This window comes from Musca autumnalis, unplaced genomic scaffold (assembly GCF_047663935.1).
Source record: "Musca autumnalis isolate F117 unplaced genomic scaffold, ASM4766393v1 scaffold_1, whole genome shotgun sequence".
NCBI lineage: Eukaryota > Metazoa > Arthropoda > Insecta > Diptera > Muscidae > Musca > Musca autumnalis.
Genome location: NW_027411644.1, coordinates 61,227,274 through 61,244,024, shown reverse-complemented (window position 1 = coordinate 61,244,024; position 16,751 = coordinate 61,227,274). Strand labels below are relative to the sequence as shown.

Genomic DNA, 16,751 nt, shown 5'->3' with positions numbered 1-16,751 from the left:
ATATATTCTATAAATCTTTCCATGAAGTACAGCGTTACCACTTCAAAACAGTCTCATCATCCATTAAATCGTTATGCCGTTAACATCCCCTGATAAATGTGATAAAATTGGTCGGTAATACAGTTATCTTTCGTGTAACGTTGCGTACCACACGTTACGTGATACACTAACTGCATCCTTAAGCAAGATAACTTTTTCATTTTATGTTTTCATTAATTTGCAAATAAACAACAACAAATCAATACATTTTAATGGAAACAACAACAAAGTATTTAGCAAGAATAATCATGGTGTTATCATTAGTTGAGTGTTAATAAAAAAACCTGCCCCAATCAAAATGATAACCATTCATTTGACGAGATCATATGCTAAAAATGGCCAAAGAAGAAGAAGAAGACCTCTGTGTAAATATTCTTGTCTTGTCTGCCGTGCCGGTTGTTTTGCGATAATCAGTTGCGAAGTTCGTTGATTTTTTGCGATCCCTCTCGTAGTGATTTACTTTATATTCTATTTTTTGTTGTTTAAAGCTGTCTTTTTCGTCCAACCAAGATGTTTAAAGTTTTAAGTTCTTCCCTGAAGTTGGGTAAGTTGTTCGTTTGTGAGTGATAAAAAGTGGTCCATCGACCAAAGTCCATTTTGAGTTTTTTTATAAATATTTTTGAAGGTAGCAGGAAGGTGACAATATAAAAGGATGTTGAAGATTGTGAAAATTCCATTTAAAAGCTTTCTCCGTTAAAAGTGGCTCGTGGACAAGAACTAAAAAGTTGATGGTTGTGGTCAATATGCTTTGTGTTGTTGTTTCTTGGGTTTTCATAACGCAGAAGAGACCCAGTAAGGTAGAGTTCATATTTGTTATTGAAGACAACATTATGGATAATAGAATAGATCAATAGGGAAAGTGAAGAATTCTGTAAGAAATTGAAAAAAAAATGTATTGGTAATTAAATATTTATATGTAATTTAAACTATTATAGTTATAATGGGCCCACCAGCATTCCTCTCATAAATGCTATTGGGTATTAACCAAGACAGATTGTGTCGGATAACGACATAGGATACAGACACAACTAACGAACTGAATGTGTTGTTAGTCATAATCGTATTAATCTTTATGATCCTTCCAAAAATCCTGTAATAAAGTTGGGCTTAGGAATCGGTTCTTGAAAACTCAAAATTAACAATTGTGAAAGTTTGAAAGTTACGCAAGAGCATGCCATAAAACGTAGTCTATTTTTATAAATATGCGATTTACGACTTTTTGTGGATAGTGAAAAATGTTGTGAATAACAAAATGTTGTGGATAACACCATTTTCTATAGAAAATGTTGTGGATAACACCATTTTCTATAGAAAATGTTGTGGATAACACCATTTTCTATAGAAAATGTTGTGGATAACACCATTTTCTATAGAAAATGTTGTGGATAACACCATTTTCTATAGAAAATGTTGTCGATAACACCATTTTCTATAGAAAATGTTCTGGATAACAACTTTTTCCTATAGAAAATGTTGTGGATAACAACTTTTTCCTATAGAAAATGTTGTGGATAACAACTTTTTCCTATGGAAAATGTTGTGGATAACAACTTTTTCCTATGGAAAATGTTGTGGATAACAACTTTTTCCTATGGAAAATGTTGTGGATAACAACTTTTTCCTATGGAAAATGTTGTGGATAACAACTTTTTCCTATGGAAAATGTTGTGGATAACAACTTTTTCCTATAGAAAATGCTGTGGATAACAACTTTTTCCTATAGAAAATGTTGTGGATAACAACTTTTTCCTATAGAAAATGTTGTGGATAACACCATTTTCTATAGAAAATGTTCTGGATAACAACTTTTTCTATAGAAAATGTTGGGGATAACAACTTTTTCTATAGAAAATGTTGGGGATAACAACTTTTTCTATAGAAAATGTTGGGGATAACAACTTTTTCTATAGAAAATGTTGGGGATAACAACTTTTTCTATAGAAAATGTTGGGGATAACAACTTTTCCTATAGAAAATGTTGTGGATAACAACTTTTTCTATAGAAAATGTTGTGGATAACACCATTTTCTATAGAAAATGTTGTGGATAACACCATTTTCTATAGAAAATGTTCTGGATAACACCATTTTCTATAGAAAATGTTGTGGATAACAACTTTTTCCTATAGAAAATGTTGTGGATAACAACTTTTTCCTATGGAAAATGTTGTGGATAACAACTTTTTCTATAGAAAATGTTGCGGATAACAACTTTTTCCTATAGAAAATGTTGTGGATAACAACTTTTTTCTATAGAAAATGTTGTGGATAACAACTTTTTTCTATAGAAAATGTTGTGGATAACAACTTTTTTCTATAGAAAATGTTGTGGATAACAACTTTTTCTATAGAAAATGTTGTGGATAACAACTTTTTCTATAGAAAATGTTGTGGATAACAACTTTTTCTATAGAAAATGTTGTGGATAACAACTTTTTCTATAGAAAATGTTGTGGATAACAACTTTTTCTATAGAAAATGTTGTGGATAACAACTTTTTCTATAGAAAATGTTGTGGATAACACCATTTTCTACAGAAAATGTTGTGGATAACACCATTTTATATAGAAAATGTTGTGGATAACACCATTTTCTACAGAAAATGTTGTGGATAACACCATTTTCTATAGAAAATGTCGTGGATAACACCATTTTCTATAGAAAATGTTGTGGATAACACCATTTTCTATCGAAAATGTTGTGGATAACACCATTTTCTATCGAAAATGTTGTGGATAACACCATTTTCTATCGAAAATGTTGTGGATAACAACTTTTTCTATAGAAAATGTTGTGGATAACAACTTTTTCTATAGAAAATGTTGTGGATAACAACTTTTTCTATAGAAAATGTTGTGGATAACAACTTTTTCTATAGAAAATGTTGTGGATAACAACTTTGGAGCAACTGGAGTTTAGCCGCTCATCCCAATTTTTTTTTTTTTAATTTACAGTTTTTTTTAATTGGCCGGCCTTCGGCCGGCGATTTAAGACTTTCTCCTATGGACAGGAGCAAATCTAGGGCAAGGGAACACAATTTTTTTCTAATTTAAAAATTTTCTCTCATTAAGTGGCTTTTTACAAGGGAATTTTTGGAACTTCAAATGCCCATATCTCGGGAAGTATATACTTCCCAAAAAAATTATGTGTACATTCGTGATCAGGGAAGTGAAATCTACTTGTAAAAAAAATTTCATCAAAATCGGAGCTGAGCGGCTAAACTCCAGTTAAGCCACAACTTTTTCTATAGAAAATGTTGTGGATAACAACTTTTTCTATAGAAAATGTTGTGGATAACAACTTTTTTTATAGAAAATGTTGTGGATAACAACTTTTTCTATAGAAAATGTTGTGGATAACAACTTTTTCTATAGAAAATGTTGTGGATAACAACTTTTTCTATAGAAAATGTTGTGGATAACAACTTTTTCTATAGAAAATGTTGTGGATAACAACTTTTTCTATAGAAAATGTTGTGGATAACAACTTTTTCTATAGAAAATGTTGTGGATAACAACTTTTTCTATAGAAAATGTTGTGGATAACAACTTTTTCTATAGAAAATGTTGTGGATAACAACTTTTTCTATAGAAAATGTTGTGGATAACAACTTTTTCTATAGAAAATGTTGTGGATAACACCATTTTCTATAGAAAATGTTGTGGATAACACCATTTTCTATAGAAAATGTTGTGGATAACACCATTTTCTATAGAAAATGTTGTGGATAACACCATTTTCTATAGAAAATGTTGTGAATAACAACTTTTTCTATAGAAAATGTTGTGAATAACAACTTTTTCTATAGAAAATGTTGTGGATAACAACTTTTTCTATAGAAAATGTTGTGGATAACACCATTTTCTATATAAAAAGTTGTGGATAACACCATTTTATATAGAAAATGTTGTGGATAACACCATTTTCTATAGAAAATGTTGTGGATAACACCATTTTCTATAGAAAATGTTGTGAATAACAACTTTTTCTATAGAAAATGTTGTGAATAACAACTTTTTCTATAGAAAATGTTGTGGATAACAACTTTTCCTATAGAAAATGTTGTGGATAACAACTTTTCCTATAGAAAATGTTGTGGATAACAACTTTTCCTATAGAAAATGTTGTGGATAACAACTTTTCCTATAGAAAATGTTGTGGATAACAACTTTTCCTATAGAAAATGTTGTGGATAACAACTTTTTCTATAGAAAATGTTGTGGATAGCAACTTTTTCCAGTAGAAAATGTTGTGAATAACAACTTTTTCCAGTAGAAAATGTTGTGAATAACAACTTTTTCTATAGAAAATGTTGTGGATAACAACTTTTTCTATAGAAAATTTTGTGGATAACAACTTTTTCTATAGAAAATGTTGTGGATAACAACTTTTTCTATAGAAAATGTTGTGGATAACAACTTTTTCTATAGAAAATGTTGTGGATAACAACTTTTTCTATAGAAAATGTTGTGGATAACAACTTTTCTATAGAAAATGCTGTGGATAACAACTTTTTCCTATAGAAAATGTTGTGGATAACAACTTCTCTATGCAAACCTGTGGTTTGTTGCGGAATTCTTTAATTTCTTCGCGTAAAGCATTAGTTTATTATCTATCAACAAGATACAGAACATCGCAAGGCGATAATTTTTAACATACGAACACCTTATCTGCCTAGACTATCGAAACTGGATTGTCTGCGTGAGCTATTAATTAAAGCATGTGTGTGGGAATTTTCCTTAGTTAAGAAAGTTATTATGCTTCTTATCAATTGACACAATAATGAAAGAAGATCTACAATGAAGATTGTTGCAAAAAATAGAATTGCCAATGAATAAATTAAAAAAAGAAGATTAAATATATTTTTACATTTTTGACCCCACATAGGTTCCCATCTTCGACGCCCACTACAGCAACAGCTATGTGGCAGACATATTGCATCTTTGTCGGCCTTGCCAGAGACCCATCAAATGTTGCAGAAGACATGTCGTGATTTTGCAAATGCTGAATTGGTACCCAATGCCGCCAAATGTGATCGTGAACATTTGTATCCAGAACAACAAATCAAGAAAATGGGTGAATTGGGTCTAATGGCTGTGGCTATTCCTGAAGAATTGGGTAAGTCACTAAATACAATATTTTAAATGCTTTAAACTAAACTTCCCACTTTTTTCTTGTTTTACAGGTGGTACCGGTTTAGATTACTTGGCCTATGCCATTGCCATGGAAGAAGTTTCGCGAGGTTGTGCATCTGCTGGTGTCATTATGTCCGTCAATAACTCCTTGTATTTGGGACCAATCTATGCCTTTGGAAATGATAAACAAAAACAGGAATACATAACTCCCTACACAACTGGAGATATTGTGGGTTGTTTTGCATTGTCAGAGCCCGGTAATGGTTCTGATGCTGGTGCAGCCTCAACCACAGCCGTTGACAAGGGTGATCATTATGTTCTAAATGGTACCAAGGCTTGGATTACCAATGCCTATGAAGCCAAGGCTGCTGTTGTCTTTGCCACCACCGATAAGTCCCTCAAACACAAAGGCATCTCTGCCTTTATTGTACCCAAAGATACAAAAGGTTTTTCATTGGGCAAAAAAGAAGATAAATTGGGTATACGCGGTTCATCCACCTGTCAATTGATATTTGAAGATTGTATTATACCCAAAGAGAATATTTTGGGTAAGCCGGGTTATGGTTTTAAAATTGCCATGAAAACTTTGGATGCTGGACGTATTGGTATTGCTGGACAGGCTTTGGGTATTGCCCAGGCATCGCTGGAATTGGCTGTGGATTATTCACAAAAGAGAATTGCCTTCGGCAAACCCATTTCCAAGCTGCAGGCGATACAACAAAAAATTGCCGATATGGCTTTGAGAGTAGAGTCGGCTCGTCTGCTTACCTGGCGTGCTGCCTGGTTGAAGGATAATGATAAGGCATACACCAAAGAGGCAGCCATGGCCAAATTGGCCGCCTCTGAAGCAGCCACATTCTGCAGTCATCAATGCATTCAAGTATTGGGTGGTATGGGCTATGTCAGTGATATGGCAGCTGAGCGTTATTATCGTGATGCTCGTATTACTGAAATTTATGAAGGCACCTCTGAGGTACAACGTTTGGTAACAGCTGGTGCTATTCTTAAGGAGTATGCAGCCTAAGCAGATGATTTCAATGTGCCTTAACGTTTACATACATATATTTTAAGTAAAAATTTTAAAAACATGTTTTTATGCATTTATGATGAGAGTACATCACAAAAAATTTATTGTGTTTTAGATTATAAGACAAAAAATAAAAACAACAACAATCAAGCGCGAAAATGTGCATTTTAATAATGCGAATCTTGGGAACAACTCTAGTTTAGTAAAAACTCTCCGATTTTTTTGAAATTTTTTCCAGAGGTAGATATTGTTACGCTGATCACGGAAATGTATAATTTTCTTGGGGGACGGACCCGGTTACCCGGTTATTGAACCCGAAAGTCCGGGTACAAAACCCTGGATCCAGAGAAGGTATCACAACATATAGCACCATTTTGGAAAGGTTAAAGTGGGAGCTTTAATCGGACATGCATTAAGCGGGCACCCATAATGGGCCCATTTTCGACTTTTTGAGGGTTTTATGGAAAAATCCGGGTCCAAAAATCAGTTATATCACCTGACCATCTGGAAATAACACCATCATATGACCACTTGCTGGATAGGTATTTCAATAAGCTTTCCAATGATACCCATTTTGTAGCAATCTGTTCAGTAGAGCCGGGTCCAACCCGGGTTTTGTACCCGGACTTTCGGGTCCAATAACCGGGTCCGTCCCCCAAGAAAATTATACATTTCCGTGATCAGCGCAACAATATCTACCTCTGGTAAAAATTTCAAAAAAATCGGAGAGTTTTTACTAAACTAGAGTTAAGCCGCCGATAACATTTTCTATACTATCGGTAACAATATTTTCTATAGAAAATATGGTCGATAACAATTGCTCTGTTCCAGAACCTGCAAGAAGCTACTATTTTTTACTACGATAGCATTTTTTCCTTTATGTTATCGGAAAAAATAGTAAAAATTAGTAGATTCTTGCAGTTTTGGAACATACCAAATATTTTCAACAGAAAATTGGGTTGATAACAATATTTTCTATACAGAATAGGGTCAGTAACAATAATTTCTATAGAAAATATGCTCGTACAACATTTGCTCTGTTCCAGAACCTGCAAGAAGCTACTATTTTTTACTACGATAACATTTTTTCCTTTATGTTATCGAAATAAATAGTAAAAATTAGTAGATTCTTGCAGTACTGGAACAGACCAATTATTTTCTATAAAAAATAGAGACGATAAAAATATTTTCTATAAAAAATTGGTTTGTTCCAGGACTGCAAGAATCTACTATTTTTTACTATTTTCTTCGATAACATAAAGGAAAAATTGTTATCGTAGTAAAAATTTGTAGATTCTTGCAGGTTCTGAAACGGAGCAAATATGTTCCTTAACAATTGGTCTGTTCCAAAACTGCAAGAATCTACTAATTTTTACTATTTTTTTCGATAACATAAAGCAACAGAATGTTATCGTAGTAAAAAATAGTAGCTTCTTGCAGGTTCTGGAGCAGAGCAAATATTTCATATTTATGACAGGGTCGACAATAATAGTTTCTACAAAATTTTTTGATAAGAAAAGGTCTGTTCCAGAACTGTAAGAATCTACTACTTTTTACTAACTAACGATAACATAAAGGAAAAATTGTTATCGTAGTAAAAAATAGTAGATTCTTGAAGGTTCTGGAACAGAGCAATAGTTTCTATAGAAAATATGTTCGATAACAATATTTTCTATAGAAATATGTTCTGTTCCAGAACTGCAAGAATCTACAAATGTTTACTATTTTTCCCAATACATGCTCTGTTCCAGAACCTGCAAAAAGCTACTAATTTTTACTACGATAACATTTTTTCCTTTATGTTATCGGAAAAAATAGTAAAAATTAGTAGATTCTTGCAGTTCTGGAACAGAGCATATGTTCTATAGAAAATATGTACGATAACAATATTTTATATTTATAACAGGGGCGATAACAAAATTGTCTATAGAATATTTTGTCGGTAAGAATAGTTTCTACAGAAATTTTCTGGAACAGAGCAAAGGTGTTTCTGACTTTCACGTGTGTAAAACCATCAAATTTCTTCTTGTACCTACAAATTTAAAGTTGGATTGTGACATTTCAAGAAAAATTGATTTTTTGTGGTTGTAAAGTGTGTTGCAGAAACGCTTTGAGTGTGTACTTTACACTTGGACTGGAGAGGTGAATGCCAGAACAGACCCGAATATGTTTTCCCACAGAAAATAGAGTCCATAACAATATTTTCTATAACAATTGCTCTGTTCCAGAACCTGCAATAAGCTACTATTTTTTACTACGATAACATTTTTTCCTTTATGTTATCGGAAAAATAGTAAAAATTAGTAGATTCTTGCAGTACTGGAACAGACCCAATATCGACCATATTTTCTATAAAAAACTGTTCGATAATAATTGCTCTGTTCCAGAACCTGCAAGAAGCTACTATTTTTTACTACGATAACATTTTTTCCTTTATGTTATCGAAGAAAATAGTAAAAAATAGTAGATTCTTGCAGTCCTGAAACAAACCAATTTTTTATAGAAAATATTTTTATCGTCTCTATTTTTTATAGAAAATAATGTTGTACGAGCATATTTTCTATAGAAAATATTGTTACTGACCCTATTCTGTATAGAAAATATTGTTATCAACCCAATTTTCTGTTGAAAATATTGTTATCGACCATATTTTCTATAGAAAATATTGTTACCGATAGTATAGAAAATGTTAGAAAATGATTCTTGCAGTACTGGAAAAGACCAAATATTTTCTATAAGCGGGGTACACACGATCAGTTTTGACTGTCGATTTTTCGGAATTATCGATAAATGTCAAACTGTCCAGCATCCACAAAATATTTTGTGGTTTCCTGATGACTGACAAAAGTGAACGGTCACACTGGCAAGCAACCGATTATTTGAGCAAAACTGATCGTGTGTACCCCACTATAGACACTATTGTAGAGCTGGCAAGAAATTGATTGATGATCGATTCTTTTTTTAATTCAATATTGATAGATAGTTTTGCTTATCGATATTATCGGATAAAAAAGAACCCTAACATAAAATATATTGAAATGAATAGAAATTACGCGTCTTTTCGGTTTTGCGAATGTGATAAAGTAAGTCCGTAGTCACACGTACAATTTCTTCGCAGAAGTAAATTTTGTTTTTGTGCCTTTTTATTAAATAAAAGCAATTGTTTTACTCCTTAATGCCTTGTTCAGACTGACGGTGTTTCGCTCTCTATTCGTTGTTCGACCCCAAATTACGATGTAATTACTTCATTTCCCACAAAATTTTGAGAACGAACAACGATTTTTGTACACTGTTCAATTTAAATTACTCTCAGAACGACGATAAAATATGTCCCATCTCTAACAAATGAGAGAATTTATCGAAATAAATTAATTATGACAGGAAAAATACAAAATTTAAAAATTTATTAAAAACCTAAACATTTTTAGGAAAACTGCAAAATATGAATGAAAAGTAAAGTAAAATATTCCTTACTTATTACTTTATTTTATATTAATTTTGTTATATAAACATTATAATGTAGTATACAGCTTAAGGTCGAAAGACTAGGCAAATATGAATTGAAATAAATAAATAAAAATAAACGGTTTAACGACCAGTATATATTCAAATCATAGCAAATTGTGTCTTCTCTTTCATTGCACTTGCATTTCTTGTCCATCGTTTCAATTTCGCGTACAAATCTAGAAACAAAAATCAAATGCTTGCCAGAAAGTCTGTATACCAAAAAGTTATTTTGGCAGGTCTCTCTCTCGTTAATTTTTAAAGTAGAAAAATTTGAAAATATATTGAAAACACCAAAATTGTGAGAAAAATAGAAAACATGAATGAAACTAATATAATTTAATATTAAATAGATATCTGAAAGAAGGACAAATATTTTTCAGTTCATATCAATTAACTTTACTCGTCTTTTGGCTGAAACTTTCTTTAAAATCAGTAAACAAAAACTATGCAAATATGAATCATGTTGCTATGAATTGTGTACCATGTCGTATGTACGGGTTAATTCGTGTACGTAATTATGAGAACGAACTACGTTATTCAAATGCTGGTATGAACATGGCATAATAGTATGGTTACATTGGCGTTTTTTGCCGGATTAAGCAAAGACATAAATACAACTAAGACTAGACAAAATGCATGCAACAAAAAAATGTTTACGAAACTTTGTATAGAAACATTACCCTTAACAGGTTGCAGTTAATTCAAAATCGCAACCAAGGAGGAAAATTTCATGTAATGGTATCAGAAACGAAATTTATGAATTCAAGGATCTATTCAAGAATAATTCTATGTCAATTGGATCGGTAAATTCGGTTAAATACGTAAAAATGTATAAAAGAAAAAAATGTTATATCACCATATCGTGATATAACATTATGTTAAATTCAAAAGCCATCCACTGAAGAATGATAGAAAACAATATGTCTTATCTTGTTGTATTTATGTCTTTGGATTAAGCCACTTCATGAGGATTTATTTGACGTTTGCGCTATGGAATTGACATTTGAAACTCAAACTCACTGGGTTAACCCGGTTAAGTGTAACCGGGGTATTAGTCCATATTTACGTTGGGCAATTTTCCTTGCGGCAATTGTCAGTTTGTAGGTGAGAGAGGGTGTTGAGAGGCAAAGGGTTACCATATGGCACACCTCTCTCTTAGAGCATGCAAAAATCGAGGGCACTATCAATAATATCGATTTTTTAAAAATTCAATATCGATAGATAGTTTTGTCTATCGATATTATCGGATTAAAAACCCCTAACATTTATTGAATTTAATAGAAATGTCGGTCTTGTGGATATGAGAAAGTAAACCCGTAGTCACACGAAACAATTTTTCAGAGAAGTAAATTGTGTTTTTGTGTTCTTTTATTAAATAAAAGCAATTGCTTTTTCTCTCCTTTATATTTCTGTGAAGTACTTGTGAAATATGTCAACAAAAGCGCATAGACATTTACGCCATTTTAATTTCCAAATAAATGGTAACAAATTAACGATAATATCGATATCAATATATTTCTTGAAATTAATGCTCTGTTCCAGAACTTGCAAGAAGCTACTACTTTTTACTACGATAACATTTTTTCCTTTATGTTATCGAAAAAAATAGTAAAAATTAGTAGATTCTTGCAGTACTGGAACAGACCATAAATATCGAAAATATCTAATGTTGGGAATGCCGATAGTTTGCCAGCTCTACACTGTTATTGGTAATAATTGATCTGTTCCAGTACTGCAAAAATCTAAAAATTTTTACTATTTTTTTCGATAACATAAAGGAAAAAATGTTATCGTAATAAAAGCTAGTAGCTTCTTGCAGGTTCTGGAACAGAGCAAATATTTTCTATAGAAAATAAGGTAAATAACAATGTTTTCCATAGCAAATCGGATCGAAAACAATATTTTCTATAGAAAATTTGTTCGATAACAATATTTCCGATAAAAAATATGTTCGACAACATTTTTCTATAATAATTTTTTAAAAAAAATACGAGTAATCGTTAACATTTATATAGAAAATATGGCCGATAAGTATATTTTATATATAACAATTGCTCTGTTCCAGAACCTGCAAGAAGCTACTATTTTTTACTACGATAGCATTTTTTCCTTTATGTTATCGGAAAAAATAGTAAAAATTAGTAGATTCTTGCAGTTCTGGAACAGACCAAATATTTTCTATAGAAAATATAGTCGATAACAATATTCTCTATAGAAACATGGTCGATAATAATGTAAAGCTTTTCGATATCAGTATTTTCTATAGAAAGCCATGCCTTAAGCAATATTTTCTATTGGAAATTATGTCGATAACAATATTTTCCATCCGATTTTTTTGTATTTAAAATACTGTTACATTTTTTCCAATACTCTTCAATAAATTCTGCTGCGAATATAATTTACGTGACGTTATCACTAACTCATTAACATAGCTGATAATTTGTTGATTGCATATGGCAACACTATGTCGATTGATCATGTTAATATTTTTGGGTTGCTTCTTCTGTGTGTTATCAAACAGAAGATCATCAGTTGCTAGTCCATTACCAAACATTACTATTTCTGCAGTACAATTCTACTTGGGACAATGTTTAAATTGTTAAGATCATCGACAAATATTGGTAAGTTTTATAAAATATGTGTTATTAGAAGAATAATAAGTGTATCCAATGTTATTTAATATCAAATAATTCCAAAGTCCATCCATTAACATTGCAAATAAACTATCAATGTAAACATTTGTGTCCATAATCCAGAACCTATAATACAACACACAAACATATACACATGCAAATTTATGTGCATAAATTTGACAACAATTATAAAACAAAAATCGTATGTATATTTAACAGATAAGTATAATTTATGCTTTTTTTACGCGATAAGAATGGTAATTATGTTAAAAATAGTGAAAAGTATTAAAACTTGTTATCTGTTGATGTCTTAGAAAATGAAAGTGTATTATATTTAATATTTCGTTTCTGGTGGAAGATGCCACATTTATATGTTATTATAACCGCCGCCTTTGAGAAGTTACCGTTAGAAATATAACTTGAAAAGACAGTTACCAATATACGATACATTTGTATAAGAGGGCTACATATGATCTATCTTAGAGCTTGATTTTTCAAAGAATAAATCTCAACAAGCCTTGGTCAGTGTGAAGTTACCAATTACTGAAAACCTGAATTTCCACGTTCTCTTACTGGATTCTGTTTTCCAATTGCTTGGAAATAGAAAATCTCCAATGTTTGTTGTTTTGAATTCGGAACTTTGTTTATGATCCTAATCAAAACTTTATTGGCTTCTGCTTTGATAAGCATAATAAAGAAATATAGTAGTAAAGATATACATAAACATAAATTCATAGATGTTATAAACCATTTTAGTAAACAAAGTTGGTATACCAATATAACATTAGGCTTGTTCGATAACTTCACAAGCAAAAAGTATTTGCAACTACTTCTCATTTCCTCTTTTACTGAACAAGTTTGTTATCGAACAGCATTTTGTAAAAGTTTGTACAAATTTGTGCAAACTTTTGGGTTATCGAACAGACTTATTTTATTATCAAAACGGAGAAAATCTAAAATGTTATTATCGCCAAAATTTTCTATAGGAAATGTTGTTATCGACAAAATTTTTCTATCAAAAGTATTGTTAGCGACAAAATGTTCTATAGAAAATATTGTTATCGACAGAATGTCATAATAAATATTGTTATCGGCAACATTTTCTATAGAAAATATTGTTATCGACAAAATGTTGTGTAGAAAATATTGTTATCGACAAAATTTTGTGTAGAAAATATTGTTGACGACAAAATTTTCTATAGAAAATACTTTTATCGACAAGATTTTCTATAGTAAACACTGTTATCGACAAAAAATTTTATAGAACATATTGTTATCGGTAAGATTTTCTATATATAGAAAATATGTTTGTCGATAAAATTTTCGACAAAAAAAATCTATAAAAATATCAAAAAAAAATTCTATAAAAATATCGAAAAATATTGTTGTAGAAATTTTTCTATAGAAAATATCATGATCGACTATTTTTGATATAAACACCGTTATCGACCAGATGTATATAAACACTGTTATCGGCAATTATTTCTTTCGATTATTACCGACAAAAACATTGTAACCGACAAAATTTACTGTAAGTAATTTCTATAAAAACATTGTTATCGACAGGATGGCCTGTTCCAGTACTGCAAGAATTTACTAATTTTTACTATTTATTTCGATAACATAAAGGAAAAAATGTTATCGTAGTAAAAAATAGTAGCTTCTTGCAGTACTGGAACAGACCAATTCTGTTTGATTTCCTAAAAATGAAAACACCTTTTTTTCTTCTTATCTTCCATAGGACTTCGTCTAAAATGTGCCAGCGTACAGAATCTAAAATCCCGTAACATTGCCTGTTTATCAGCACTGCCCGATACCTATCAAATGTTGCAGAAGACATGTCGTGATTTTGCAAATGCTGAATTGGTACCAAATGCAGCGACATTTGATAGGGAACGTCTATATCCCGAGGAACAGATTAAGAAAATGGGTGAATTGGGTGTTATGTCTATTGCCGTGCCAGAGGAATACGGTAACTAAAAAGATACAAAAAATCAGTTTTCACAAACTAATCGCACATTATGAATTCTGTTTAAGGTGGTCCCGGCTTAGATTACTTGGCCTATGCCATTGCAATGGAAGAAATCTCTCGTGGTTCGCCATCAGCTGCTGTTGTCATGGGTGTCAATAACCTATACTTGGGTGCTGTTATGTCATCTGGAACTGAACAACAGAAGAAAGATTTCGTTACACCCTATACAACTGGGGAGAAAGTAGCATGCTTTCAATTATCTGAACCTGGCAATGGTTCAGATGCTGGAGCGGCAACAACAACAGCTGTTGCAAAAGGTGATCATTATGTTTTAAACGGCACCAAAGCCTGGATCACTAGTGCCTATCAAGCTTCAATTGCTGTGGTATTTGCCACAACCGATAAGGCACAGAAACATAAAGGCATTACTGCCTTCCTTGTACCAATGGATTCCCCCGGCATTTCTCGTGGAAAGAAAGAGGATAAAATGGGTATGCGTGGTTCATCCACTGCCCAGGTAATTTATGAAGATGTTATTGTACCCAAAGAAAATATTTTGGGTGGCTTGGGATCAGGTTTTAAAATTGCCATGAAAGCTTTGGATGGTGGACGTATTGGTATTGCTGGTCAGGCTTTGGGTATTGCCCAGGCATCGCTGGAATTAGCTGTGGACTATTCACAAAAGAGAATTGCCTTCGGCAAACCCATTTCCAAGTTGCAGGCGATACAACAAAAAATTGCCGATATGGCTTTGAGAGTAGAGTCGGCACGTTTGCTCACCTGGCGTGCTGCTTGGCTGAAAGATAATGGCAAACCATACACCAAAGAAGCCGCCATGGCCAAATTGGCTGCCTCGGAAACAGCCACCTTCTGCAGTCATCAATGCATTCAAGTATTGGGTGGTATGGGCTATGTCAGTGATATGCCAGCTGAACGTTATTATCGTGATGCACGCATCACTGAAATCTATGAGGGTACATCAGAAATTCAACGTTTGGTAATAGCTGGACAAATTCTAAAGGAATATGCAGCCTAATTGAGTGTCAAAAGTTTCCGTTTTTTTGACTGACCCCGGAAAATAATGTGCATTTAATTTAAAACTGTTTGAACACAGTTTTAAATCTTAACAAAACTAATTTCATTTTTTAATTCATGAAAATACTTATTTCGACCATAAAATGGTTTGTGTTAGATTGTAAGCTATAAGTTTGTAATGCTGGTTTGTAACTCCGAAAAAAGTTGTATGTTTTGGTCTGTTCCAGAACTGCAAGAATCTACTAATTTTTACTATTTTTTCCGATAACATAAAGGAATAAATCTTATCGTAGTAAAAAATAGTAGCTTCTTGCAGGTTCTGGAACAGAGCATATATTTTCAGAAACAATATACAAATAAACTGTTAAGGAAAATATATTTGTGTAGTGTTTGTGGATACATAATTCCAAATATTTTCTACTATATATTTCTGCAATTTAACTAAAGTGAAATAATATGCAAAATTTATGAATTTATATTTGGTCTGTTCCAGAACTGCAAGAATTTACTAATTTGTACTATTTTTTCCGATAACATAAAGGAAAAAATGTTATCGTAGTAAAAAATAGTGGCTTCTTGCAGGTTCTGGAACAAACCAATTGTTATAAAATAGGATTTTTTATAGAAAAAATTTTTATGGACAATATTTTCCATAGATACTTGCTCTGTTCCAGAACCTGCAAGAAGTTACTACGTTTTACTACGATAATTTTTTCCTTTATGTTATCGAAAAAAGAACAAAAATTAGTACATTTTTGCAGTACTGGAACAGACCAACTGTTATACTGTTATCGAAAAGATGTACTATAGCGCGTTTCACTGGAGCAGGGAAGCTATCGATATTCCAAACATTAAATGGGGTACACACGATCAGTTTTGACTGTCAGTTTTGCTCAAATAATCGGTTGCTTGCCAGTGTGGCCGTTCATTTTTGTCAGTCATCAGGCAACCACAAAATATTTTGTGGTTGCTGGACAGTTTGACGTTTATTGATATTTCCGAAAAATCTACAGTCAAAACTGATCGTGTGTACCCCGCTTTAGATACTTTTGAAATTTAAAATATCGATAGCTATCGATATTATCGTTATTTCGGCCTCACCATTAATTTGGACATAAAAATGGCGGAAGTGTCTATGCTTGCTTTTGTTGACAATTTGCGCAACTACTTCACAGAAATATAAAGGCGAAAAAAACAACTGTTTAATAAAAAACACAAAAATAGAATTTCCATTACCAACAAATTTGTACGTGTGACGATGGACCTATTTTCTCACATCCAAAAAACCAAAAAGCAGCATAATTTCAATCAGTTGTAATAGATTTTAGGTTAATTCGATAATATCGATAGACAAAACTATCTATCGATATTGAATGTTTAAAGGGGAGTACACACCAACAGTCA

The 16,751-nt window shown here is 32.1% G+C and overlaps 2 protein-coding genes across 3 annotated transcripts; both read left to right on the top strand.

Moving 5' to 3' along the window:
* The first annotated feature begins 158 nt into the window (after positions 1-158).
* Positions 159-6,359, top strand: LOC141398976 (short-chain specific acyl-CoA dehydrogenase, mitochondrial-like). The gene is made up of 3 exons (XM_073976835.1): positions 159-583; positions 4,926-5,156; positions 5,224-6,359. The coding sequence occupies exons 1-3, from the start codon at positions 550-552 to the stop codon at positions 6,195-6,197; spliced, it is 1,239 nt and encodes a 412-aa protein (XP_073832936.1). The 5' UTR covers positions 159-549; the 3' UTR covers positions 6,198-6,359.
* Positions 6,360-12,180: 5,821 nt separating this feature from the next.
* LOC141398965 (short-chain specific acyl-CoA dehydrogenase, mitochondrial-like) lies at positions 12,181-15,725 on the top strand. 2 transcript variants are annotated; one of them, XR_012411737.1, is made up of 4 exons: positions 12,192-12,328; positions 14,082-14,312; positions 14,378-15,557; positions 15,676-15,725. XR_012411737.1 is itself a non-coding variant. In XM_073976818.1 (3 exons), the coding sequence occupies exons 1-3, from the start codon at positions 12,295-12,297 to the stop codon at positions 15,346-15,348; spliced, it is 1,236 nt and encodes a 411-aa protein (XP_073832919.1). In that variant the 5' UTR covers positions 12,181-12,294; the 3' UTR covers positions 15,349-15,725. The 2 variants fall into 2 exon arrangements, 1 of the variants encoding a protein (XP_073832919.1); XM_073976818.1 differs by having other exon boundaries at positions 12,181-12,328; positions 14,378-15,725.
* The last annotated feature ends 1,026 nt before the right edge of the window (positions 15,726-16,751 follow it).

Excerpts from the sequence above, each read along its gene's own strand:
- LOC141398976 (XM_073976835.1), top strand. The coding sequence starts at position 550 with ATGTTTAAAGTTTTAAGTTCTTCCCTGAAGTTGG. Across the intron at positions 584-4,925 it reads AAGTTCTTCCCTGAAGTTGG|GTTCCCATCTTCGACGCCCA; the intron begins GTAAGTTGTTCG and ends GACCCCACATAG. Across the intron at positions 5,157-5,223 it reads GGCTATTCCTGAAGAATTGG|GTGGTACCGGTTTAGATTAC; the intron begins GTAAGTCACTAA and ends CTTGTTTTACAG.
- LOC141398965 (XM_073976818.1), top strand. The coding sequence starts at position 12,295 with ATGTTTAAATTGTTAAGATCATCGACAAATATTG. Across the intron at positions 12,329-14,081 it reads AAGATCATCGACAAATATTG|GACTTCGTCTAAAATGTGCC; the intron begins GTAAGTTTTATA and ends TATCTTCCATAG. Across the intron at positions 14,313-14,377 it reads TGCCGTGCCAGAGGAATACG|GTGGTCCCGGCTTAGATTAC; the intron begins GTAACTAAAAAG and ends ATTCTGTTTAAG.